The sequence below is a fragment of the Vanessa cardui genome, chromosome 12 (genome assembly GCF_905220365.1).
Source record: "Vanessa cardui chromosome 12, ilVanCard2.1, whole genome shotgun sequence".
NCBI lineage: Eukaryota > Metazoa > Arthropoda > Insecta > Lepidoptera > Nymphalidae > Vanessa > Vanessa cardui.
Window position 1 is genome coordinate 4,285,612 of NC_061134.1, and position 27,194 is coordinate 4,312,805.

The 27,194-nt window shown below is 32.8% G+C and overlaps 1 protein-coding gene and 2 long non-coding RNA genes across 3 annotated transcripts; all 3 read right to left on the reverse strand.

The window, feature by feature from the left end:
* Positions 1–999: 999 nt before the first annotated feature.
* LOC124534315 lies at positions 1,000–8,989 on the reverse strand. The gene is made up of 3 exons (XR_006966732.1): positions 8,833–8,989; positions 6,869–6,987; positions 1,000–1,087 (listed from the first exon to the last, which is right to left on the reverse strand). It is a non-coding gene; the product is annotated as an uncharacterized LOC124534315 (long non-coding RNA).
* Positions 8,990–17,434: 8,445 nt separating this feature from the next.
* On the reverse strand, positions 17,435–21,303 carry LOC124534050. Its single transcript, XR_006966715.1, has 3 exons — positions 21,194–21,303; positions 19,005–19,174; positions 17,435–17,485 (listed from the first exon to the last, which is right to left on the reverse strand). It is a non-coding gene; the product is annotated as an uncharacterized LOC124534050 (long non-coding RNA).
* A 2,539-nt stretch (positions 21,304–23,842) lies between these two features.
* Positions 23,843–25,718, reverse strand: LOC124534154. Its single transcript, XM_047109850.1, has 3 exons — positions 25,660–25,718; positions 24,714–24,844; positions 23,843–24,271 (listed from the first exon to the last, which is right to left on the reverse strand). Exons 1-3 carry the CDS (start codon positions 25,716–25,718, stop codon positions 24,066–24,068), a joined length of 396 nt encoding a protein of 131 aa, XP_046965806.1. The 3' UTR covers positions 23,843–24,065.
* Between the last annotated feature and the right edge of the window lie 1,476 nt (positions 25,719–27,194).

Genomic DNA, 27,194 nt, shown 5'->3' on the forward strand with positions numbered 1-27,194 from the left:
TAAAAAGAGTAATAATATTAATTTAATTTCAAATCTGATAATGATGGATTCATTTACCCCCCTAAATACATTACAATACACAATATACAATACAAAATATGTCGAATTTGCTAGTCTATATCTACTACTATGTACATAGAATACATAAAAAAGTCGTTTACCGCTGTATTCCGCTATGTATGCTTATCTTTACAATTACATAACGGATTTTGATGCAATTATTGTTAATAAGTAGATTGATTCAATAATAAATTAATAGAGAAAATATATATCTTTATCCATATAAGTAATTTACGAAATTTTTACGTTAAATATAGATCAATGTGGTCCTTTACAGCGTGTAATTTAAAAGAAAATTTTCGACGATATCACAGATTTAAAATATAGGGCCATTGAGGTTCGTATTGTCTAATGTCAAAAAAGCTGTAAATTTTTTAAAACATTCTGTAGTAAATTTAGTATTAGCATTGCACTCGTGCGAAGCCGGAGTGGATCGTTAGTACTAATATATAACAAAGAAAATTCTAAATTTATATTTGCTCAGAATCTTATTTACCGTACATTACGTTTGCAAAAAAGGGTATTTATTGAAACACTGATTGTATAGAAATGCTATAATATCCTCGTCATTGCGGAATAAACCTACCGGTGTAGGTAATAGGTGTTTTTTTACATTAAAGATCGTGGAACAAAATCAGGCAAGCACTGAATATTTCAGGAATGATATTTATGTTTACAATCCATCTTATGCTCGACGGTAAAGGAAGGAAATGTAAAGAAAATCGTGAGGAAACCTCGTCTATTGGAAAGCAACTCAAGGTAACTATGCAACTGTATATTAAACTGTCACAAATTCAGATGATTCAAATTTTCTGAGCAAGTGACATTTTCAGCAGTGAGATATTTGCGAGTCATTGTTTCACTCACTAGAAGCTTTATTGACTAAATTAAAAAGCTATGTATTTTTAAATAAATTTATTACAAGTAAATATACTTTTAAAACTATTCACATTATATCGCTTATTACATAATGTCTGTAAATACGCCGAGTATTAGCAGGAAAATCTCACTTCATGCATCATTTCATCTGCAATAGAACGGTAATTAATGTAAAAACTGCGTTCACTTGGGTTGAGTATAAGCTATTCCTGCTTAAACTAAATCCACAGACTATATACGGCACGACTGAGCAGAATACTCTTCTCCTTTAAAAGATATAAGTTTTGTACTGACGGTTGGTACACATGTAAGGGAATCCAGCATATGCAGGCTTTTGGATAAAGATTTTCATCATATGCGCGTGATAAATTGAAAATGAATATAAAGCACTTGATCATAATCATTGTCGATTGAGAGAAATCAGATATGACACCAGCATGAATTTGTATTCTTGTGAACATAGTCTATTTATTATTTAGGAAAGGCGGTATGATTTTATACGTTTGTATCGTAACTATAGAATTGAGTTTCATCAGATGTTTTTCAACAATTCTCTCTAAGATAATCTCTACTATTTAGTGCCTTAGCGATTAATGAAAATGAAAGAGAATTTTAATATCAAAAACATTTTAAAAAACTTCTATTAGTCAACGTATGTTTTGATTTTTATCGAGTTTAACATATTAAATCAGGGGGCACGGCAGCGCCCCAGACAAAACTCGATCGAAACGGGCACGGCCGTACCATCTTTTCTCGAAGCAATTCGTGGCTGTTTCGCACCACCTATATCTTCGACGTGGACAAAGCTAGGAGCTTGGGTTTAGGTTACTAATAGTTATTATAATTAGAACAAGCTTAAGTCCGAAATAACATGCCAATTGAATTAATAGTTTAGGATTTACGGTCGATCAAAGTTACACCATTTTGTCACTCACTGACTCACTGACCGATCATCAAAAATCTAAGGTACTTCTAGCAGACTTAGAAACTTCAAATTTTGCATCAAGATAGGTCATTAGCCACATATAAAGGAAAAATTATAAAAATAGAGAGTAGTAAGACTAATTATTGTTTTACCACATCTTCTCGTCAGGATCTACATTCCGAACTGGTAAAATTTTCTGAATAAAGTTAACCTACTAAAATGAAGTTGTAAAGACTGACGTGAATAAAATAAAAACTTAGTATCGCTAAATGAAGATACATGAATAAAGTATTTTGAATGTAAATTTTAAACACATTTATTTCTATGAGATTTTCTCCTAAATACATAAGTTGAATTTTTTAAATTAAATACCAGTGTTACATTTATTAATTAAATCTAGTGTCTGTCAAATATCATCAAATTAAAAGAGATCGGATATTAATTTGCAAAAGCAGAATAGCAGCGCTAAATGCTAGCCTCAAAAGACTAGGCTCCTGGGGCTAGACTAGCTAGACTCTTCATGGACTATTCATAAGCACACATTAACTTGGCTATTTTAATTACCCGTCAAAATATACATCAGAGAATTGTATGCAAATAAGAGGTCGAGTGAAGCAAGTTGATGCGGTGTTAAATGTTTAATCGTTTTCTGACTATGGAGAAATAAAGCTGTTGAAACTAATTTTTAAGTAGGTATTTCGTCTTCGAAGTTATTGGACTTTTCGATAAAAAATTCTCAGATGCGGCTATAAGTTTACAAATACACGTGCTAAATTATATCCAAAAGGAGATAGGTTTTGTTTAAATATTTCTGCCGGCCTAGATTTTTTACTGTAATAAGTGACAGCCTGTAAATTTCCCACTGCTGGGCTAATGGCCTCCTCTCCCATTAAGGAGAGGGCTTGGAACATATTCCACCACACTGTTCCAATGCGGGTTGGTGGAATGCACGTGTGGCAGAATTTCTATGAAATATAGTCACATGCAGGTTTCCTCACAATGTATATAAAGTCGTGCTTGCCTGGGTTTGAACTCGAAATCACCGGTTAAGATGCTCACGTTCTAACCACTGGGCTGGGTCATTACATTTTACTGTAAATTCAATCGATAAATTAGAATCGCAATTACCCAACGAAACGAGATAAATTAAAGCAATTGTCACAAAGAGGATATATTGCGTAACGTTACGGATGTGCGCTGAGAGCGCTTGAAGTACATTGATTGATTGTTTAGCACAAAAACTTCCCGAGCTCCACAGAACGTAGTTTGATGTTAATGCTAAAAGAACGTGAGATAATTTATTACTCCTTAACGTATCATAATTATATAAAACAAATCACTATTAACTAAGCTTGAAGATATGATAATATGTTATTAGTGTTACATTATACGTTTTAAAAATGAATAGAATAAAAAAATATTATTCGCTCAATCCATTTACCGTGTGTATATTCAATTATACAAAAATATATACATTCTTGATCTACCAATTTTATATAACAATTGTTGAAATCAATTTATTACGATTCCTATTCAAATTATTACGTAGTTATAAATCAACATTTAGTAATTTTTTTTCTACTTTATTGTTAAGGGTTTTTTATCCATCTGGCATGTCAAACCCATCATAACTTAAGCTATATACACATCCACTTATATTTAAGTAATTAATTTCCAGAATTTAAATTATTGATGAATAGACAACATCTTGCATATTGCATATTGCATTTAGTAATTGTATCAATAGTTTTCTTTATATTATAATTATAGTGACTTGACAATGAGCACAAATTAAAAGCTGTTTAATCGGCCCCGAAGTATATATCGAACTTCTGTTTGATATACACTTTGGAGTCGACTATATTCAGCCATTGCTGTCTCCTGAGCCCGAGCGCGCATACAATATTTATCGCTATACAATGGAGCTTTAAAATTTAAAGAATTATGAACTTTATATTGTATTAATTATAGTTTGTGTGTTACATTTATATTATTATTTTCTATTCTATGTATGCATTCATCCAATTGAATACTTAAACAACGAACAAAGTTAACAATGCAGTTAAAATACATACATGCTCTTGCCAAACCGCAAATATAAAATTGTTTTTATGGTATATTATTTTTTAATGTTTTTATAATTTTTCCTTTATATGTGGCTAATAACCTATGCACAAGTGTGTACGCAAACACTAGTGTTAGTGTACTCTCGGTTCATTTACTTTCATAAAGCGATGGCCCCTAAGGTATTCTTAATTATTGTATTGGAGCATGTAGTCGTTAGTAACCATCATGATTCACACATAACAAATAATCTGATAACAGGTCTCGTCAGTAACATTTGTACATAATTCCATCAATAATTGACATCAAATATACAATTATATTTATGCATCATATATGAAAATCAACCAATACCAACTTAAATCTCAAGCTGCAATATAAACCTCGTTTATTAATATTGTATTATCATGGCTTATATATTTATTGATTTTAAATGTTTAAATTAAATAAAATAAGTGACTAGTTTCATTTAATGTTGTCTTCGATTTTCGCGATAATTACACATTGAAATAAAACGGTCACCGGTAGACCACGAACGCTGTAAAGTGCTCGAAACGTGGGAATGATAAAAATAATTAATATACGCGATTTAAATCCGTCAAAAGTAGTTTTATTTCAATGTTTAATAATCGCGAAAATCTAAGACAACATTATGTGAACCAGTACGGACTGGAAACATCAAATAAAATTCGGCGCTTGGAGTCTACCCGTGACCACGAACGCTGTAAAGTGCTCGTCGGGGTGATAAAAACAATTAATATACGCGATTTAAATCCGTTAAAACTAGTTTTATTTCAGAGTTTCATTTAATACCCTTGAATAATTGGTAGGGTATTAAATGAAACTCTGTTTTATCTAGTGAGGTCTAGCGCTAGTGGATATCAACACTGTCTGGGGATATTTTGAATTTACTCAATTATTTCAAAATGTATTAAAGATAACATGTGTATATTTTTATAAAGCCCATTTATCTTTTTTTTTCTAGCTGGAAAAAAGCATTACGCGCTTCCCCCACGTGATGGAAAGTGGGGGGGTGTGTGGGACTCCCCGGAGCCCTGAACGCCGAGTGCGCCCAAGCACACCGGGTTTACCCACTAAAAAACCAGCGGTACCCGCTCCGTCTTTCGGCGGACGTCACGGGATCGCTTACGCGTGCTACCGTGGCGCCCTAACGGTCGGCCCGCCTATACAGGCCTCCAACAGCTAGGGGGGATTCCCAGGGTACTGGGACCCCCCCTGGTCCCTACGGCGCCTATTGAGGCGGAGGGAGAAGGTGCGCGTAGCGGTTTTCCTTCTCCCCGGTCGTCTTCTGCGGAGCGAGTCAGCGGCGGCATTCTTTTCCCGCTCCCGCTCCGCTGCTTCCTTCTGCGACATGACACTTTCGCAGAAGGAGCGCATCTCCGACCAACACACCTCGCTACCGAGCATGGCGTTGATAACGCTCGGCAGCGAGAGGTCTCCGTCCAAAGCCCATTTATCTGACTTTACTCCAGAATAAACAAAAAACCTTATTATTTTGCATAAACCATTTTTTTATTTAAATAAAGATAAAATGTAAAATTATGGTAAAACTAACAATTAATGTTTGTGTCAAGAAAATGTGAAAAATATAGAAGAGTTATTGTTTTTTGCAGTTATATGAAAAATCAGTCGTCTGTAAAACCACCCATGACATTTATAACGGTCCTGCAACAATTTTTCATACTTTGGATCAAGTTATCCAAGTCTATTGCGGTATATTGTCCCAGGTCCGACTAAGATGCAAAAAAAGTTGCTCACAATATTTGCAGGAAAATTCCTCAAAGCCTTCTTTGATGTCTTTCAGTCACTTCACCAGTAGCACGGCAGCATCACCATAACCTAGATATACCGTTTTGTCTTGTTCCAATCTCCTCAACATTACTCCGTTGAGTAATGTTGAGGAGAGCTTGGAGCATGCCTACTGCCCTTAGCATTTCTTCTCTCCTTAAAAGGCGCCGCCTTTTAATGTACACAATAGACTTAACTCCAAATTAATCGATAACTTGTTATAAAACTTAAATTTGACGCAAAAAATATCTCAATATTACTGTAGGTATACGAAACTTACGGACTTTCGTTATGTCGCGTAAATATTTATTTTTCATTAATTTTTTTTAAATTCAAATTTAGAATCGTCCAAAAAGGTTTGCTAAATAGTCTTTCTTTAAAGATTTTAAAACTGGTTAAGATTTTTTGAGTTTAAGAACTTTATACAAAATGTCTATACGGTGTTGATGTGTATATTTCGTTTATTTAACTAGCTAACATGTTCTGTGTTTCTGATTTTATGTATTCTATTTTGTAGTATGCCTTTGTGCAGGTCTCATCTAATACTCTAGTACTGCTGTTTAGCGGTAGACTGCTAAACAGCGGTACTCAGTACTGTTGTATTTCGGTTTAAAGGGTGAATAAGCCACTATAGGCACACGGGATGTAACATCTTAGTTCCCAAAATTGGAGTCCATTGGCTACGTAAGCAATTGTTATATCTGTAGTCTCCACTTACTAGCTATCAGTCAGCCTATTTGCCCATCTGCCTACTAACACCTTAAAATTGCTTATTATACGGTTTAATTCATTTCATACATAGCGGTGAAGAATAACGAGTAATATGTCGGTTAAAACACAATTTGCCATGTGTCTATAAGAAATAGCCTTCATCGAGGAAGCGTTATGCAGTAATTTCTCCTTAAAATGGCGGAGACCCAGCAATATATTTACGAGCTGTTGCCTAGAATATTGTATAGAAATCCTCGTTTTTCGTTTTTCATAAACATTGAATGCAGTTCGCTTTTAATTTATTTAAATTTCGTTGTTTGTTTGTTAATCGGAATAAATTACACACTTTATTCTATCTATCTTTCTTACTTAATTATTCACTTCAAAAAAAAAAAGAAAACAAAAAATAATAATGCTTACCTTACGGCAACGATGTATATTTAGCCTTTACATAGTTATAATAAGTAAAACCAACATAAACTCCGACAACTATTGGTACCATGCAGCATAATAATTTACAACAATTCACTGCAAAGCAGCTGAAAAAAAAAACGTAAATAATTAATAAGTAGTTGGTGGTTGGTTTTTATATGTAAATAGGTACCACCTGAATAGATACCACCCTCTGGACCAATTTTTGAAAGAATTAAAGGAATATTTTAGATCCCAAGGTTGGTCCCAAGGTTGGTTCCAATACTATAATGATTGCTACGTGATGGATACAATTTTTATTTTATTGAGCGAAGCTGACTTCACTAGTCCTGAGACTAATATGTCCCATATTATATAATTATATAAGAAATATAATGTTATGATATATCCCCAAGTTGCAGGCGAAATAGAAGAAGTTTATCAAATTTGAACAATCAGATTTAGACACAAATAAGACGAGTATTTCGAAGATTCAAATCACATTATTACAAGAGACTGAATATCTGGGACAAATCGCAAATTATATAAACTATTATTGGGATGTTTTCTTCGTCAATTCCAGGAATAAGATCACGTTGAACATGTCTTGACGAGTTAGATCCGATATCCAGTAATTCTATACTTTATTAATAAAACATATAAATTACCAGCCTTATATGTGTATTTTTAACGCTAAATAACGTTTTTACTTATAAGCATAATCCAATATACCAGACCCAGATTCCTAACATACTATAATAGACTTCATTCAAACTATCATCTCTAGTATCACTCTCTTAGACGAAAATTCTTCGCAAATTTTCCTCCTATTAACAAAAGCCTAAATATCGATTTCAAAATTTGCAATATCGCATGAATGTAGATGGAAATAGAGGTAGAGGACGAACAAAGAAACGATGGATGGATTGTGTGAAAGACAATATGGCTGGAAAGAAAGTTACATACAGACAGAGAAATATGTAAGACTGAATAGTTTCTTATTACAAATGATACAAAGCAATAAGGACAAGACACAGCAACCAGTCCTGAATTTGCTATCAAGGCAATCCAGGAGGCCAAAATTAGGAGGATGTGAAATCATATAATAAATCATGCCGTAGACACCGCTACGTATAGCCAATCATCCCCTCTCACATATCTGATACCTCACTCCCCGCGGATTCCAATTGACACTTGATTTAGTCCAGAATATATTGCGTTTTATTGCATGTGATTTGTTTTTGTGTTAGTTTGCAGTCACTTTTTTTACTAATTGTATTAAATATTATATTCATCGAGATGGAAGATATGGGTTATGTTTTATTTCTTATGTATTAATAAAATCACACATACAATGCAAGAAACACCTGTTTCCAACAATTTATCGAAATTGACTGCAATATTTCACCTGGTGACCACATGCTATCAGAAGAGCTATTTGTGTTCTCGCCTTCGAGCTAATCGATTGTAAATAAAAGCTATTGGAGGTGAAATTGCAGGAAGATTAACTGTTTGAATTTAAAATATACTTCAGCACAATATTTATATGATATTCTACGTATACAACATTTAAATTTGCTATACCTACATATTCTAGTTTCTACTGGCATTTCATTTTATGTGTAGCACATCTAATTTATTATCGTCTAAACGTAATAAATAAATGTATTATTTATTAAAATAGCCTTTTAAAAGGAAAGTTAATTCGTAATGTTGCAATATAATTAAATTGAAACTACCATTTGTTCAGAACATACAAACTAGCAAGAACTACCGCTAAGAAACTCAGTTCCTCCTTTTCAATATTTAAAATACAAAGCAATGTTAGCCAAACACAATTACAAATTATAAATGTATTTAATATAATAACTCAGTTATACTATTTTATAATTCAATAATTTTGTCCAATATGAATCATATTAAATACATAACGTTAAGTTATAAAATTGATATGAGATAAGATTAAATTTTACCACATTGTATGAAAGGCGAACTGAAATAGTTTTCTCTAAGTTTCCACATTCACTTCGACAAATATGTTTCACACAAATGACTTTTACGACAAAAGTCCTCTATGACAATGTCATATTAAATGCATATTGGAACTTTTATGGTAGAAGATTGACATTAAGAGCGGACAGATTTGCAATCATGTTGCAATCAAACGTTATGTCATTTTTATCTTTGGCCAAACATTTACAAACTCTTTTAATGTATTTTATTCTATATATCATTACTAATAAATAAAATAATTAATAAAAAAATAATCTGTCTTCTTGTCTGACTGTTGATTTTTCACGGCTAAATTACACTAGCAGATCAAATTTATTTTAGAGTAAGCTTGAATTCCAAAGAAGTATATAAGCTTCTTTATACAACAACTGACACCTGCCGCTTAAAATACGAAGTTACATATTATAAGAGATATAAGATAAAGAAAGATAAAAAAAGAAAGCAGAAATGGCCGATTGTTCAATGCGTATCGTATCCAAAGATGGGGTTCAAACCCGTTCATTCATTCATATGAATGCTTAGCAATGAAGGAAAGCATCGTGTGAATGGAAAGTGAATGAAAATCTGCCACATACGCGTATATTAATTCGCATCGAAGCAGCGTGGTAGACGTAGATCTACCTTCTCAGCTCAGTAGTAAAATATTTACATACTGTGCTGTGTTCACTGTTACTTACTAGAGTAAGAATTATAATTTTCATATTATTTCCTTCAGTAATAAACTGCATCCCGCGACGCTGAGCGGATCGCAAGTCAGCTAATAAAAGTTTTAACGTGTTAAAATATTACAATTTCCTTTAAATTATCGTTAAAATATTGACCGCTTAATAGAGAAGCGTTGTTACTATATTGATTACGTGTTGCGAATTAGTACAGATAAAACAAGTCAGGCGTGACTTATCAAAGGCACGAGGGATTATTTGAGTCCGAGGTTCATGGCAATGGTACTCATTTAACTGTCTAAATTCTATAATTTTGATCGACGATTAATTGTTAAATTCCCCTTTTCTACACATAACGATCGCTGTTAGACATTAGAAATGTTTATTATTTTAGACAGGCACGTTTAGAATTTGATATTTAATGTACATACGTTGCCTTTCTGCTTAATATGTACATATATCTGATTTAGTTATATGTATCTTACATTAGTAAGTATAAAAAATTGTAATATATATTTTAAAGAAATTTCTAATATTCTTATTTATTCATTTAATTAAAATTAAAGTTTGTGCTAGGGGTGGGGTTGACAATTAGGAATCAATTTATTGTGCTGTGCTGTTTTAATTGTTATTTCAGTACATGGAAATTTAGATGTATGAATATCGCATAGTTAAATTCGTAAATTCTTAAACTATAGAAGTAATGACAAAAATATTTTTACAGTTCGTACGTATTGAAATAACGATTAAAACGGCACAGCAGTCGAAAAATATGAAAAAAATACATAACGACTTTTGCAGGAGGAGCGACGATATACAACTACAAATGTAACACTAAAAAATATGTTTCCTTCATAATGGTTTAAGGGGGCCGTCCTTACGGAACGCTAAAATAGCACTTACTAGTTTTTAAATATCTGAAAACTGGAGCATCGAATATAGATAAAAAATTACATGCAGTATCTTAATAGATATGTCTCAAGTTTCACATCATAATATATGTAAAATATACATCAATAACCTAGCATATTCATCGCCAACATCACTCCAAACACTGAAATCGACCTTTTTTATTTAGCTTTACTGAGCTATTTAGCTGCTAGTTTATTCATGTATTTTTGCTTAAAAAGGGTCTTAAAAGTATAAATAATAAGTGTACCACATTAAATTTTTATTATATTACACAATGTTTTAGTATTTTTTATTTAAATATTGCTTATTTTTTTGCATTCGTCGTCCATACATTTTAGTATGGAGAAAATCATTTGACGGTTTTGATTTTTTATTCGACATCGCTGTCAATAAATCTTCAGTCCCTCCCCAGAGCTCAAGGTGAGAGCACGTCAATTTTATTTCGAGCCGAACATTATAATTACGCGAAACGTCTACGCACACATAGACAAGCGAACATAAGGGTGGGGCCCGAGTGTCGTGGGACGCAATTGTTAATTTTTACTTTTCAAGGAATCAGATGAACTGAGCAAGTATGATTGCTAATCGGTTAATGTTTTACTTATCGTTGCTTATTAGTGCAGTCATTTCGTCGAAAAAAAGGCAAATAAATGACAATGAAAGGCCATGAATTCCGGGGCGCTAAGGCCGCCATCTTGAAAAAATGGTTAAATTTGTTCCTGGCAATATCTCGGCAATCAGATTCGAAAATTTTTACCAGAACCTTTTTTGTACCTTTTTTTGTGCTCTACAAAGATATCTTAATCATTTTCGCGTTCGTCGTTATCGTCATCATCGTCGTCATCGTTATGAAAATGTCGATCAAAAAAGTCAGAAACTCAGCAACAATTTTTGTTTTAATTTTTATTTTTGGTCATAAATATCGAAAAAATTGTAAGATGCAACGCCTAGCTCGATCGCCCGTTCGCTGGAATGGATATTCTAGTTGTGGAGATCATGTTGCACAAGTCTCGTGATTTTGTAGTTTGTCTGAGCCCTATCTGATGAATCCTCTCTCTTAATATCTCGTCGCTCCTGCATGAGCTGCAGAGTCTCTGCTGAAGGAATTTCTTGCCTTCATCTCGCAGAATTCCTACCACTTGTTCAAGTTTCTGGTCAACGTCGTTTGTGGCTTCCAAGGCAGCGAATCGGTTGCTATCTCGGGCTTGAAGCATGTTAGGTCTAAACGTAGACTTCATTAAATAGGCACGTTCGAGCTTGAAACGAATATCCAGAGTGCCTCGTACGAGTTGGTGATTACTTCCGGTATTAAACCCGGTGACCAAAGAGACATCTCTTAGTATCCGTCGCTTGTCCATTATGATGAAATCTATCTAATTTTTGGTCATTGCATCGGGGCTTTGCCCTGTTCACTTTTGTTGGGCTGTTTCTTAAAGAATTAATTGCTCCTCTTTTTCTAGGAAGTTCCACTCCTGATATGCATTGGTACATATTTTCCTCTTCATCATCTGAAGGTGTCTTGTTGGGTGCGTAACCTGTACAACTTTGAAGAAGTACGCAACCCCTGTCAACTCACTGGAGATTTCGACAACGTTATTAATGAGATTTAAAATTAACATGGCTATTTTTATCATGAGATATGGAGCTGCATCTAATAAACATAAAAAATATGGTAAATATCCCATTTGTATTGAAGTTATTAATGAGGTCCTTATGCACCAGAAACCCGGTCTCGCCTTGAGATTGTTGGTTTCCCTCCCTGAAGTTCATAAGAGGACCCAAATCTAAGTGATTTTGTCCTCTCCCTCTCTTCGGACTTCGCAGAGACCTCAAAGGTATTATCTTATATATTTCAGTTCCTCTTCCAGTTGCACCAGATGTTCATCAAACCTAATCGTTTATTAATTGTACGTCACTAGTTTAGTTCAGTCGAGATGGCCCAGTAATTAGAACGCGTGCATCTTAACCGATGATTGCGGGTTCAAACCCAGCAAGCACCGCTGATTCATGAGCTTAATTTGTCTTTATAATTTATCGCGTGCTCTGCGGTGAAGGTAAACATCGTGAGGAAACCGAAGAACAGCGTGGTGGAATATGTTCCAAACCTTCTCCTCAAGGGGAGAGGAGGCCTTTAGCCCAGCAGTGGGAATTTACTGGCTGTTGTTGTTGTTGTTGTTGTAGGGTTAGTTTGTTTGTGGGGCCGTTCGTAACACGGAGTTTCTTGGCAGAGCCACTACACACAGGCACTGTTACTGTGGCCATCGCAGTAATCAAGAATAGTAGTGTTGCCGTGGACTGGGGCCGTGGACATTTTGGTCCTTCTTTTGGGGTAAAAGCTATACTACTATATATACTACTATTCGGGCTAGAAATCGCAGAGCGTTCACGCATAGGTGACTATGTCTGTATCACTTATTTACGCTGTTTTAGATTTTCATACCACCATCAATCGGTCGCTGGATGACTTGGGGCACTGAGATAAAGTTGCGCCCCTTTAGGTACACTTTTACGAGCATTTACGGAAAATCACAAATCGCAATTCGGCATTTGGATAAATGATTTCAAGCATCTTCAACTTTTAAAAGAAAAAAAAGGATTTGCATTCTGAATTTACCTCTGAAAATCTTAAATATTAATGTGCAAAATTTGTAATGTCGAATTAGAAATACAAAATTGTGAGGATGAAAATTGTGGAAACCTGAATATAAATGAGACTGCTGTGTCTGGTTTTATGTCGAAAGGTACTGGTTATGCTGGATTAAAACAGGTTTCTGCTTATCTTGCAATACCCTGTAAGTCTAAAAACCTATACGATTAATGTTATACATGGAATGGAAGAAGCTGCATAGGAATTTGATTTAGTGTTACTAGACGTCGCAGTAGACATTAACGGAATACAGTAAATATCCCATTTTATTAAAGTTATCACAGTAGTAGCTGATGCATGCTGGTCTAACAGATCATATAGAAAAAACTACACGGCTCTATCATTTAATCAAAGTCACTCTATCGTCATATATTTTTAAAATTATGTTCCAAAGTATTATTATATTTCTCGGTTGACTTAACTGGAGAGTTTTACTGCTTTGGAGCTGCTGTTTTGTGGAGGATTTGCTGCCTCACAGTTGCCTAATTTTTTTTTCTAAATTCTAAATTTAAAACGAACGGTAACTCATACCATTGCTCATTATGTTGATGACGTTAGTCTGCTTAATTCTTAAATATTTAACTGCTTTATTAATACATTAGTTAGTACATAGTGCTAAACAAAAATGTTGATATACATTCCTCTGTGTATTGATGCTTAGTACCTTTTATGAGCAGATCCCGTCAACGGCCCAACCCCTTTATTTTTATATACCTAATATAAAATAATTTTAATTGAATTATTTCATAAAAAACATTTTCTTGTGTCATTCACTTGTTTAACCAAGACAAAGATTTTTTATCCCCCATAACACCAAACAATTTTTTTTATTTTTTTGTAAATGTATGATTAGTTTTTTCTGCTTCTGATTGTAATTTATATAAAAAAAATGTGTTAGATATTTTTTTCATATCGCTGTTATCGTAATAATTGTCAAATTGTAATATTTTTTGTGTTTATTTAATAATAAATAATAAATAAATAATAATAAATATGAGACAACATCACATACATTACTCTGATCCCAATGTAAGTAGCTGAAGCACTTGTGTTATGAAAATCAGAAGTAACGACGGTACCACAAACACCCAGACCCAAGACAACATAGAAAACTAATGGTAATCTACATCGACTCGGCCGGGAATCGAACCCGGGACCTCAGAGTGGCGTACCCATGAAAACCGGTGTACACACTACTCGACCATGGAGGTCGTCAAATTAATTATAAGATTATTAATTATAATTAATTAATAGATTTTAGTGAAATTTAAAAATATATATATAATTAATACATGCTTCCGTTATTTTTATTTATTAAATATTAGTAAGTGATTATTTAATATGTCTAAAATATTCTCAAAATAATAATTATTTATTTAGAAGCAACAAAAGCAGTTGAAAATCTAAAAATCATTAGGTATATTAATTAGGCATCTTATTGCACTCGGACCGCACCCTTTGCTAACAAACAATTTAAAATTGATTTTGCGAGTGACAACCTCATAGCTAATTACATTGCTCGTATTTAAATGTATTTTTATAAATTCTACGTTGTGAATGCGCAATGAAAATATAATTTATTCGTTGCATCGACAAAAAGCAACTAAGTATTTCAGGGGATGCGTACGATACACCGAAAAATGCAAATGTATTATTGTAAAATACCTATGTGTGTGTTCGAAAATAAATTCCCACGCTTACAGACTGCGCTCTTAAGATAACGTCTGGTTATAAGTCTCATCGCAGCGTCTCCAGGAGACGCTATCAAGACTTATAACTATAGAGTTATTTTGTAAGCATGAACTCTAATTTAATCGTAGAAGAAAATCTATAAAGTCACAGCTTTATAATTATAACATTGACTTCAATAACTATAACATATTTTGAAGGCCTGTATCTTATAAATTAGTAGTGTAACCCGATTTTATCCCAGTGATTATGGGATGGCTACACATAGAATGAAATAGAATAAATTCGTTATGGTATCATTTGAAAGAGCTCTAGCCATACATTTGTAGAAAATATAAAGAGGATTCTTAAGTGCATTTCACTAGACTGTTGTGATTTAACAAAGATTCAATATTAGAGAGCGGAAGATAGTTATTGGCCGGTTCGAGAGCGGTACAACGGCTGTATACGAAAACAAAATTAATGAAAATTGGTATCAACAAAATCCAATTGTTTTGAATTAACGCGAATTTTCGCAGGAGACACACTAGTGACAGCTTGGATAAGCCAGTTTTTAATAATTCACGATTGATATGGACGCCATTTCTACAGATTATTGCTACAGTATAGCATACACAATTCGAAAAACTATATATCCTCTTAAAGACCTACAATGAAAAAATCATTGAGAACTCTGTTGTAAAATTTGATTTAATTTAAAAACATGTACAATATTACGGGCACTGTCGACGTCTAGAGATTCAAGTTTATCAACGTGAACACCCGCGGGCCGATCACGTTCTAGAAACAGAACGTAATCCATTCCATCTTTTACTCCCACGTTACTTTGAAAACTTGTTAAAATTCTTCGAAAATTTCTCCTCATTCTTACAGCTACTGACATTCTGGAATAGAACAAAAAATAATCATATAAATATCGATACATTAATATCCTCGAGGTTAAATTATATTTTAGTTTTGATTTCTCACTTAATGTTATAAATAGACTAACGAACAGCCCCGGCTTCGCACGTGTCCAATACTGATACTAAATATACTACAGAATTTATTTATTTACGACATCACATCAGAAACTTCTAAAATTATTAGTATTACTTTACCATATTGTCCATGTATACCTTCATTTCGAATCACTCTACCTTTAAAAAAAAAACACATCAAAATTCGTTGCGTAATTTAAAAAATCTAAGCGTAAATAGGGACAGACAGCTGTAATCGACTTTGTTTTGTACTAAAGAATGATTGAAACGAGACATTCTGGATATCGCGTAGTATAAAAGTTCTGAAAAGTTTATTTAACTCATTTTTCTTTTTAAATTACCCCAGTACTTTATAAGAATTTTTCTAAAGTCAATTTATGAAAGTAGCTAATTAGATACTACTTCACAATTCTAGGGACAGTACACTAGACATAATAGCTAAGTAATTGTTATGACTTCTGAGAGCGTTTACTGTCCTGGAAAATGTTCATTTCAACAAATTAAGCGTTTGATGTCGCGTCATAATTGGTATGACAACGGGCCTAAAACGATCCTCTTTGTTGAGAAAGTCAAAAATAAAATATTAAATTAAATATGAAAATAGTAACGAAACAATCTGTAGTATATTTAGTATCAGCATTGCACCCGTGCAAAACCCGGGGCGGATCGCTAGCTACTAATAATTAACCATAGTCGTAGCCACGTGAAACAAGTGTGCACGGAAAATTTGATGTAGCCACAAAAAAAACTAACTAATATTATATCTAATACATAGAATAAAATAGAACAGATAGATGATGTATAGCAATGCCGAAAAAAAATGGTAAAATAAAAAAAAATATATCAGAGTTATTAACAAAATCAATTCTAGTGTTTTCGAGGTCGTACTTGAAAGAATATTCTGTCCACATTGAAGTTAGTCTGCCTCTTAAATCAAACCAATGTCGGCATCGTTGCCATTTAGATATGTCAAATGTCCTGCCTAAAATACCGCCTGATAAGGACTCTTAAGACTCACAGATTATGTCTGCAGCAATCAAGAACAGTAAAATGAGTAGTCCCACGACGCACACAATAATACATATCGCTGCCTGTGCTGCGAAGCTCAACGCATCGTCGCTTATAAAAACATTACGCCAGCTGCAAAAGTACATTTATATACTTTAATAATAAATAAATACATATATCCACTACAAACTTCGAAATAACTTAACAAATACATCAGATATTTACGTTGGGGAGTTAAGAAATATTAGATAATATTGTGTATTTCTTCGAGTAGAGATACGGTACACGCCTTTGTTACATGCTTTCTAATATTTATATAATATATTTCGGTCTGGCTCAAAACCTGTCTGAATGTTGTCAGTGAGTTATTGGTTCCAGATTCCACAATATAAATAAATAAAATCTAAAAGATGCTTTCCTACAAACTTACAATATTAAGAAATCTAACATAGAATTAAAATACTACGCAATTTTTACTATTAAAAATAAACAATATTAATAACAAATAAATTAACGAACGTTAATATTTACCACATAACTTAATACCAAAATAAGCATATTTTCAATTATATTCAAAATTATGTTACAGTTCTGACAAGCAATGACAGAATAAACACAGACAAAATAAACTTAAACCTTTTTAAATAGAATTCTTAAAATCACTCACCATATGCAAATATCCAAGTTAAATTTCTCGGTACGTATAGTCATGTGCCTGCGTAAAAAATATAAAAAAATATATAATTCAAACCAAAATATACTTTATTGGAAGTCATTTAAGAGCACTTTTACTTGGTGATAGGGCTTTGTCCTAGCCCGTCTGGGTAGGTACCACCCACTCATCAGTTATTCTTCCGCCAAATAACAGTACTCTGTATTCTTGTGTTCCGGTTTGAAGGGTGAGTGAGTCAGTGTAACTACAGGCATAAGGAACATAACATCTTAGTTCCCAAGGTTGTCGATGTAAAGAATAGTTCATATTTCTTACAGCGACATTGTCTATGGGTGATGGTGACCACTTACCATCAGGTGGCCCATATGCTCGTCCGCCAACCTATACCATAAAAAAAGCATTTTTGTATCAACATTTTACAGATTTGTATAGATTTGGTCTGTTAGGACTTGTGTAGCTGTATGTATTCTTATTGTCATCTCATACACATTGAGACATGTTTTAAGCACGAGTACACTAATGCTCTATATGCGAAAATGTCGCTAATTGAGCGTGGAAAGCCGCTAAATGATAAATCTTAAATGTTACATTGCTAGTTCCGATTTTATAATGTAACGACGTGAACCAGAAATAAACTCTGTAGTTACCGTTTTCCATAAAATTAGATAAAATTAAATTAATATAATATACCTGCCTAAGAGTCACATATTTTATCATCATTATAAACTTGTGTCTGATATATTAATTATTATTTTTAACTAAGGATTGAATGTATTGATTTTGAATGTGTTTTGAGAAAATGATAACTGTCTTAAAAAAATTACAACCATATTTTGCAGTAGCAGTTGAAAGCTGATTGATATAAAAATGCGTCAATATTTAATTACAAATAACATTGATTACAAGACAACAATACCAACAGCCTGTAAATTTCTCACTGCTGAGCTAAGACCTCGTCTCCCTTTGAGGATAAGGTTCGGAATATATTCTTGACATCTTTGATCCAATAGTAAAACTTTAATCGTGTAAATAATACTGTTATTAGCACTGTATTATTAACTAATTCTTATGGTAGGTTCACGACACAGACTTGGTACAAACTTTTGTCGTACACACATCTGAACAGACTTATAAGTCTGAATATTATATGTCTTACGACAAAAAGTCTTGGCAGACTTCTTAATACCTCCGACTTTTAGTTTTGAAGACGCAGAATTTTTCAAACAATTTTCTTAGCAGTTAAAATAATATACAGACTTTCAACTTTCATGAATAGAGATACGACTTTCTCAAGCAAATCTTAGACTATTTCCAAAACACCGACTTTTTCGCACTGCTAAGTTTCACAGACAAAATTCAATAGAAGTGTGGCAAGTCTGTGTCATGTGGACTTACCATTACTTTCATCAACTGACCACATACTTTGGGAACTAACATGTTATGACCCTAGTAAGAAGTTACACAACAGTTCTAATATTGCTTTTTGGCTGTGGTGTGATGTTTAATCAAGTTTGAGTATCTATCCAGATTTTCAATGAAATATTATATTAGGAATACTCACACAACGCTTCCGCTAGTAGGAATACTCCTCCAACGACAAGTCCCACGATGAGGAGACAACACAACAATTTACAGCACAACTCCGCGCAGCACCGACAACAACACGCGCACGGATTCGGTATAGGGATACAGCAACCACCGCCACCGCTTCCGATTATAATGTTGCGAAAACTGATTCATATGAAAAACACTTTAATTCAAGGAAAATATTATAACGATAAAAGAACAGGCATATCATAAAGGTAAGTGTCATAACGGAGCTCTTCCGTGGAGTATCATCCTTGGAACAAGATAAACATATGGCAGAATTTAATCCGATACAACCAGATTCTCAGGAACCTAAAGATGATTTCCTTAATACGTAGAGCACAAGATTATAAACACCAATACTGTAAGTTACCTTGCCTTTGAATTTATCCGCTTGTGTATCAAAAACTTAAGCCGGATTTCAACTATGAACTTTGAGTTCCGAACAATTATAAGCTAACCGGAAGATCAACGAATTTACAAACATTCTGATGTTGATTGAGAGCTGAGATGGCCCAGTGGTTAGGTTAGTGAGTAGATGAGTTCGGGTTCAAATCCAGGCAAGCATCACTATACATATGTGCTTAATTTGTGTTTATAATTAATCTGGTGCTCGGCGGTGAAGGAAAACATCGTGAGGAAACCTGCATGTGTCTAATGTCATTGAAATTCAGCCGCATTGGAATAGCTTCGTGGAATATGTTCCAAACCCTCTCGTCAATGGAAGAGGAGGCCTTAGCCCAGCTGTGGGAAATTTACAGGCTGTTACTTTACTTTACATTCTGATGTTGATTAAATAATTCAAAATAACTTTACTATAACACATGTATTGGGAGCAAAACTGTCAAATGTAAGAGAAAGTTGACAATGAAAATATCGATTTAAAGTTCATCCTCTTATCAGTAACGGAGGGTAAATACGATCAGTAACGTTCGAGAGGACCGTGAAAGCGTCTCTGAACGTGAACCGATGATTAAGTTTACATTCATAACATCAGAGAAAAATACACCGGCATTGAAATGAAAACCTTTGTAAATAAAGTTGTCAATGAAACTTCAGTAGTGCCGAAAGATTTTATTGTGCTTCTTTTAAATAGAAGGCGTTGAAACCTTATAATATTTTTATATCTAGACATGAAAACTTGCACAGAACAAAAAATAAATATTATGCAAATAACTTTGCTATATGGATGTATGGATTCATTTTTAAATAAAAAAAAGCACTAGTTTTCGCCCGAGGCTTCGCTTGCCTGTAAGGGGCCGGTCGTAGGTTGGAGATATGAAAACCCTTACAAGATTGAATCCCAAGAACATCTCTTTGGGATTCAAACTTTCTGTATATGACATTTCATCAAATTTGTTTCAGTAATCTAACCGCAAAGGACAGATACACAGACTGTCAGGTAACAAAGTTGGTTTCGGAGACTTACGTATTAACGCCGTTGTAGCAAAAATAAAAACTGCAAATGCGCTAATATAGAAAAACCTATACCGTTATATTTATATTTATAGGGTTATCCCAATAAATATGTTATAGGATTTATTATATAAGCGTAGATTGTCCTATTCAAAATAAATAATATAAAGTTAAATAAACAGTGTATATGTCCCACAGGTAAGCTAAAGCCTTCTTTCTATTAGAGGCTTCTTAAGATGAATCTTGTTCCATCAGATTGTCCCAATTCGGGTTGTTGGTGACACATGTTCTAGAAGTTTAGTTAACAAACATGCCGGTTTCTAAACAAGGTTTTTCACACCATGAGACAAAAAATATGAAGCAAAGGAAAATTTAGTACTTGCATTCCATAAAAAAAATCCGTGCAAAATTTCATCCTGTCCGCCACCGGATTAGACCCTGCCTTCACGTCAATCATTCGGTAAAAGCAAAGTGTCGTTGTTTATATCAAATATGAATTGACATCAAAGTAAGCGAGGAAATTCCAAAACACCAAAATAAACGAGTTAACATAACACCAATTTGCATTTTAAAAACGTATTAAGTATTAATTTTCCACGCGAATAAATTTATTCAAATAAGAGCTATATATTAGACAGACACTCATGTATTTAACGTTCATCTTTTAAATATATAAGGTTAAAATAATAAGTTAAAATAAAAGAAGTATTTAGGATATACATAATAACAATACGTTATATTACTTACCACATAATTTATTTAAAATAGGATTTTGTTGTTTTGTATTGTAATGCATTCATCGCTACATGTTTTTGAATTATGTTTGTCAATTTTGAAGTATATAACAAAGATTGATTGAAGTGGCATGTCAATAATAAAACCAAAATCTATGACAAATTATAATTTAATAAACTATTTTGACTCTGTAATATATTTTATAATACAGAGTCAAAATTAATTATATTAATTTATGATAAAAAGTATTTATTACAATTGAAAAACATGTCTCTTAAGGCTTGAGGCTTCTAAATATTACTTTTGCCAGCAGTTTATTTATAAAACTTCTTAATTAGCTCATATACCTTTTTCTGTATCTCCGCTCATTTCATCTTAACTACTCAATAAATTTTGTTACGGTTTTCGCAAAATGAAAGAGTGATAAACATTGAAAGTTTATATATATAATTTGTGAATCTTTTCCACAAAATGCCTAAACTTTGACAGTTTTTCGTTAATTCTTATGAGATACCATATTTACAACATGCTTCTACAAATTAGTTTTAAAAATGCCTTTAGAAAAGACCACGACAGCATATTATGTGCCATACCCAAAACCAGCAAGAAGGATTTTAAATAGTTATATCTATTATTAGAATAAACAAGCAACATCTGCGTCATGTAACACAACTTCCCTTAAAAAAAAGGCGGGAGTTTGCGAGCGACACATTGAATCGCCATTACGATTATTACTGTGTAATATGGATTATTTAAGGTTATTGTTGGTGTTGTTTCCTAAATGGTTTTCTTTTGTGGAGGTTGATTGTTATTGTAAATTAAAGATAATTGTTTTAGAGGTTAACCTACTTCCTACTTCTGGTTCTAAAACTATAGATAAGTAATAATAACCAATTAACTAATAATTACTTTCATTTATAATACTTTATGCGCATTTTAAGTAGTTGCTGCTTGGCACTGATTCACGTTCAATGCTACTGCACCGCCTCCCTTGGTTGTTATGTAATATTTTGTGGTCTGTAACTCAAAAAACTATCTAACGAAAACATATTTCTTTAAATCGGAATGGCAGATCCCGAGATTTTTTCAGCTTTTTTTTATTTATAATAATAATACGTATCTATAAAAATAATAGTCTGTTTTTGTGGAGCTAGCCCTTAAAAATAATCTCGAAACTAACCGCAGCACACGAGCGTAAATTATTAGAATGAGATATTGGCTGTAACTAGCACTTCCCGGCTTCGCACGGATAGACATGTCTTTTTTTTATATTCTTACCTCTTATTTATAAACATATTTTTGCTGCTCTTATCCATATTTAGCAAATATTGTTCTACTCCAAATTATTTATACACAAACCTTCATAAATACACCTGAACTTTCCTTATGAATGCCTCTATCTATTAGAAAAAGCGCATGAAAATTGGTTCAGTAGCTTAGGAATTCACTCGAGCATACAGACAGACGCGGTCAGAAGACTTTGTTTTATAATATGTAATGATAATATTCTTAGAGGATACACGTATTATTGTAACTCAATTGTCAACATTTCACGATTAAGCTATGAAGTGAAGTGAATTCCTACAGAATCACACTTTCAGAAAATTTACCTCCACTTAAGAAGAAGATTTGTTGTACCTCATCCTAAAATGCTCTGGTGCATGTTTCTGGATAAATTATTAGACCGAACTTTATTCATGCAGGTCTCCTTCCGATTTTACCTCTTCACGAATTACGAAATGAATTATGAACAAAAATTAACTGGGTCATCTCGACTCTCGGAAGTATGTGTGTATTAAAAACTTAAGTGCTCTTTAAATATAAATTACATTATTTCGAGAAGGACAGACTCACGAAGTTTACATTGAAATTAAATATACATTTATGTTATTTAAAGTTTTTATGTGTTTGAAAAATTTCTCAAGCAATACTTTTTAGCTTCAGTTTTAAATATTAACTGACCTTTAGATGTATGTGTACGTTTAGAATTCACATTTCGGAGGGACGGCTCTTAGTCTATACTAATATTATAAATACTAAAGTAACTCTGGTCTCTCTGTCTGTCTCGTTTTCACGCCAAAACTAATGGACCGATTAAAATGAAATTTGAGAAAAAAGGCATAGGATTTTTTGGAAATAAAGAGGTATACATAGAGACCTCTATGTATACCAATCATCGACGTAATATTTTAAGTTAATTTGTGAATATATTCATAATCTACGCGAGCAAAATCGTGGACAACAACTAGTAATCAAATTAAACTAAATTATCAAAGAAATTAAAAATACATTCAAAATTTTTATACTTTAATGAAAAAACATTTGTACTTGTTAATGCTGTAATTAATTTCTTCATTAATTTTATTTCTATACACAGCAGAAGTATCTTCAAGCACAAACCAAGACAACTATCAGTAAAGCCTTCGAAACGTAGCTAGTAACAAATGAACTTGTACCAAAAATTCTTAGGTTCATATTGTAATGAATCTTTAGTAATAAGAACTTATTCAGGTTCAAATACAATCGTGCTCTAAAATATGCTATATAATCTGTCTGTGTTTATCAGATTATCAGTCAGACTATGATCTACATATTAAGTGGATCAGTACATACGTCACTAGATTCGCACAGAACAAAAAACATATTCATTATTAAGTCTTGTCAGAGAAGTAACATTACTCTAAATTCGCTAACAATATGCTCGAAAAGATCTTCTTTTAATAAAGATCACCGAGAAAAGATACAGACTTTGACCTTATCATTTGTATAATCCAGCTTGTTATTAGATGTAATCCTTTATAAAAACAGATATTTTCCCTCATCCGTTATAAAATATACGTAAAAAACCCATAGTCATTAGTCTATGTTCTTTGATATGTATTTGTTAAACGATCAGGTGTAATGTTGCATTCTGTTTGCTTTCCCTGATCTTCTGAATGAGATACGTGAAATCGATGCCAACGTTGAGAGGCGCAATCATAGTGGAGTCGATCTTTATTGGCAGAGGAGTGACTGTCGGATGTACAACAACAATGTCACTTGCACTTTTCGGTGCGTGCCCTGGACCTGGTTTTTCTAAAAGATATTCATCTGAAAAAGACAAAATAACATCATTATTTATTATTCATTATAATTTGATACTGTGAAACTGTTCAAACAGACATGTTCTTCGTGCCATGGATGTATCCTTATTATCCACATATTATTTTCTTTTTTATGTTTGTTAACTGAACTGATGTGTGAAACGATTTTAATATTAATTTTCTTTTGAAAGCTAGTGCTTCCTATGTGGTTCCATATTAATTTTGGTCCAGGGTTTTTTTTGCTAACACCGGCTCCAAATATAACAATAATTGCAAGTACTTTGTATAATCGTAAATCGACTTTTAATTAGTCTAATATTCATATTCATTTGTTTTAAATAGTGTTTTCCTTAAAATCGATTTTTCTTTTTGTTATTTTTTTTATTATGTTTTTATAGCGTGGCAACACCATAGCTCGTAGATTGTTCTTGATAAATTAACATCCTTACCGGTTAAATCTTCAGTACTCATATGAATATAGCAGTAGTTGTATCCGAGTCCGATGCCGAGAGCCAGCATTATAAGGAGCGTCAAAACTATGCACGTAATAACGGACGTAAAGGCACAACATGACGCTAACCTACAAAAAACATATATTTATTTAAAACAATAGTAGAAAAAAGAAGTAGATTGTTCAGAAATTCCACTGAGGTGGTACCATTATCACCAGTTCTATCGCTAAAATTATCTACTTAGTGTTCTTTTAGAGTAGAGATGGCCCAGTGGTTAGAACGCGTGCATCTTAACCGATGATTGCGGGTTCAAACCCAGGCTAGCACCGCTGTTTCATTTGCTTAATTTGTCTTTATAATTCATCTCGTGCTCAGCGGTGAAGGAAAACATCGTGAGGAAACCTGCATGTGACAAATTTCATAGAAATTCTGCCACATGTGCATTCCACCAACCCGCATTGGAACAGCGTGGTGGAATATGTTCCAAACCTTCTCCTCAAAGGGAGAGGAAGCGTTTAGCTCAGAAGTGGGAATTTACAGGCTGTTGTTGTTGTAGTGTTCTTTTGTTCTAGTTTGATAGGCGAGTGAGCCAGCAAACAAGCACAATATGAATAACATCCTAAATCACAAGAAACGTATTGAAGATGTAAGGAAGAATTAATTTTAAATACATTTTGCAAGTGTCTAGAAAGGTAGTGATCATTTACCATCTGATGTGACTTTTTTGACAGTCCGTCTGCTTTCAAGATATTAAAAAGGAACTTGATCATCAGAAGTCTCGACGTTGAGATTTGAACCCATGACCCAGTATATTACTTTAGACATATTTTGATAATATCATATAAATGTAAATTTGCCTTTTATGTAACTCAATTATTATTTGATTCTATTGTCAAAAAATCACAAATAACCTATTTAAAAAATAATTTCGCAAAAAACGTACCTTTCAAATATATAAATCAAATTACCGAGACAATATGTTAATTTACTGCAATTGCACATTTCGTATGTATACAATACGTATAATAATAATAAATATATAAAACACAAATGTAAAAATATAAAAACGATAGACTAAATCAATCTTATTTGAAGTATATAAAATAAAATGGCAGATTATGTAAAAGAGGAATGATGGAAATTTTTGCACATTTATCCAAAATAAAATAGTATATAATATTGTTATATAAATATATTACCTTCGTTCTATACAAAATAAATGTTAATTATCGCAGATATTTTTATTAAAAATTGTATATTTTTTTATTATTTATATTCACGCCAAAGGTAACCGTTATAAATCTTTACAAAATAAAAAGTCAATACTTTCATCAAATTGTCAGAATATTTTTACTTTATTTTTACATTTTGTTTTATAAAACGAGAAATGAGTGGTTATACAATATTAAGAAACGAAAATGTCTCTAAGATTTTGAAAAAGTAAGTTATATATCTTGCGCCAACACACCTAAAAAAATAGAAATAGAAAAGCACACAGGTCACTTAAAAACTGCCCAAAGATGTTGACAGAATGAATTCAGAGTATTGTTGTTTAGCGGTAGAATATATATGGTGTGTCTTCTGGGTAGGTACCCCTACCCAGAAGACCCAAACATCAAGTAAATTTCTACAAATCAAATTCCTTGATGAAAAATCATCATCAAAATTTGATGATAGAAATTCCTTTTAGAATAACTTTCATACATTAAATATTTTTTCAGAATACTAATATGATATACTTTATGACTTGATTCATTTAGTTATTAATGAATTTTGCATTTAAAATCATAATACAAATTAAATATGGCTAAATATTTTTCACAATATGTTTTCCGATGGTTTAACAAACAAATCTCTACAGGCGTTCAGAAATTGAATGGTCATTTCATACAAATTGAGCTTTATTCATAAGAACTACTTTTCAGAATATTCATTTACATATATATTTATATAATCGCGTGTGTGATCATTTCTTTCATTATGACAAATCGTATAAAGAGGTATACATTCGTCACAATATATTTTCATATTGTTAAATATTTAAATACCTTTGTATTTTTTTATCATTAGTATGTAGTCTTAGTACTGCATATACGTGTTGCTATACAATGAAGCTTAGAACCTATTCATCAAAGATACGTTTAAGAAGAAATCCTAACATTTAGTACTTAATATTTCATTGAATACAATGTGTTCTACATGTCACTTTAATTCAATTTCCCAGTAAGCCGAGATGGGTGATTTGCATAGCCTGCACAATAAGTCTGATCCTCCTAACGCTGTCCGCAATCTCTGTCGGCATCCTCATTGGCTACACGTATTGTTACGTCGAAAACAGAAGTGGTTTTAAAACAGGTACACAGATTATAAATACAATATTTGTTATTGACAGATGAGGTAACAAAAAGGTTGTGTGTTTATTTATTTATTTTTAGTGAATTCCAGGAAGTTTTTAAAGAATTATTGAATTATGTTATT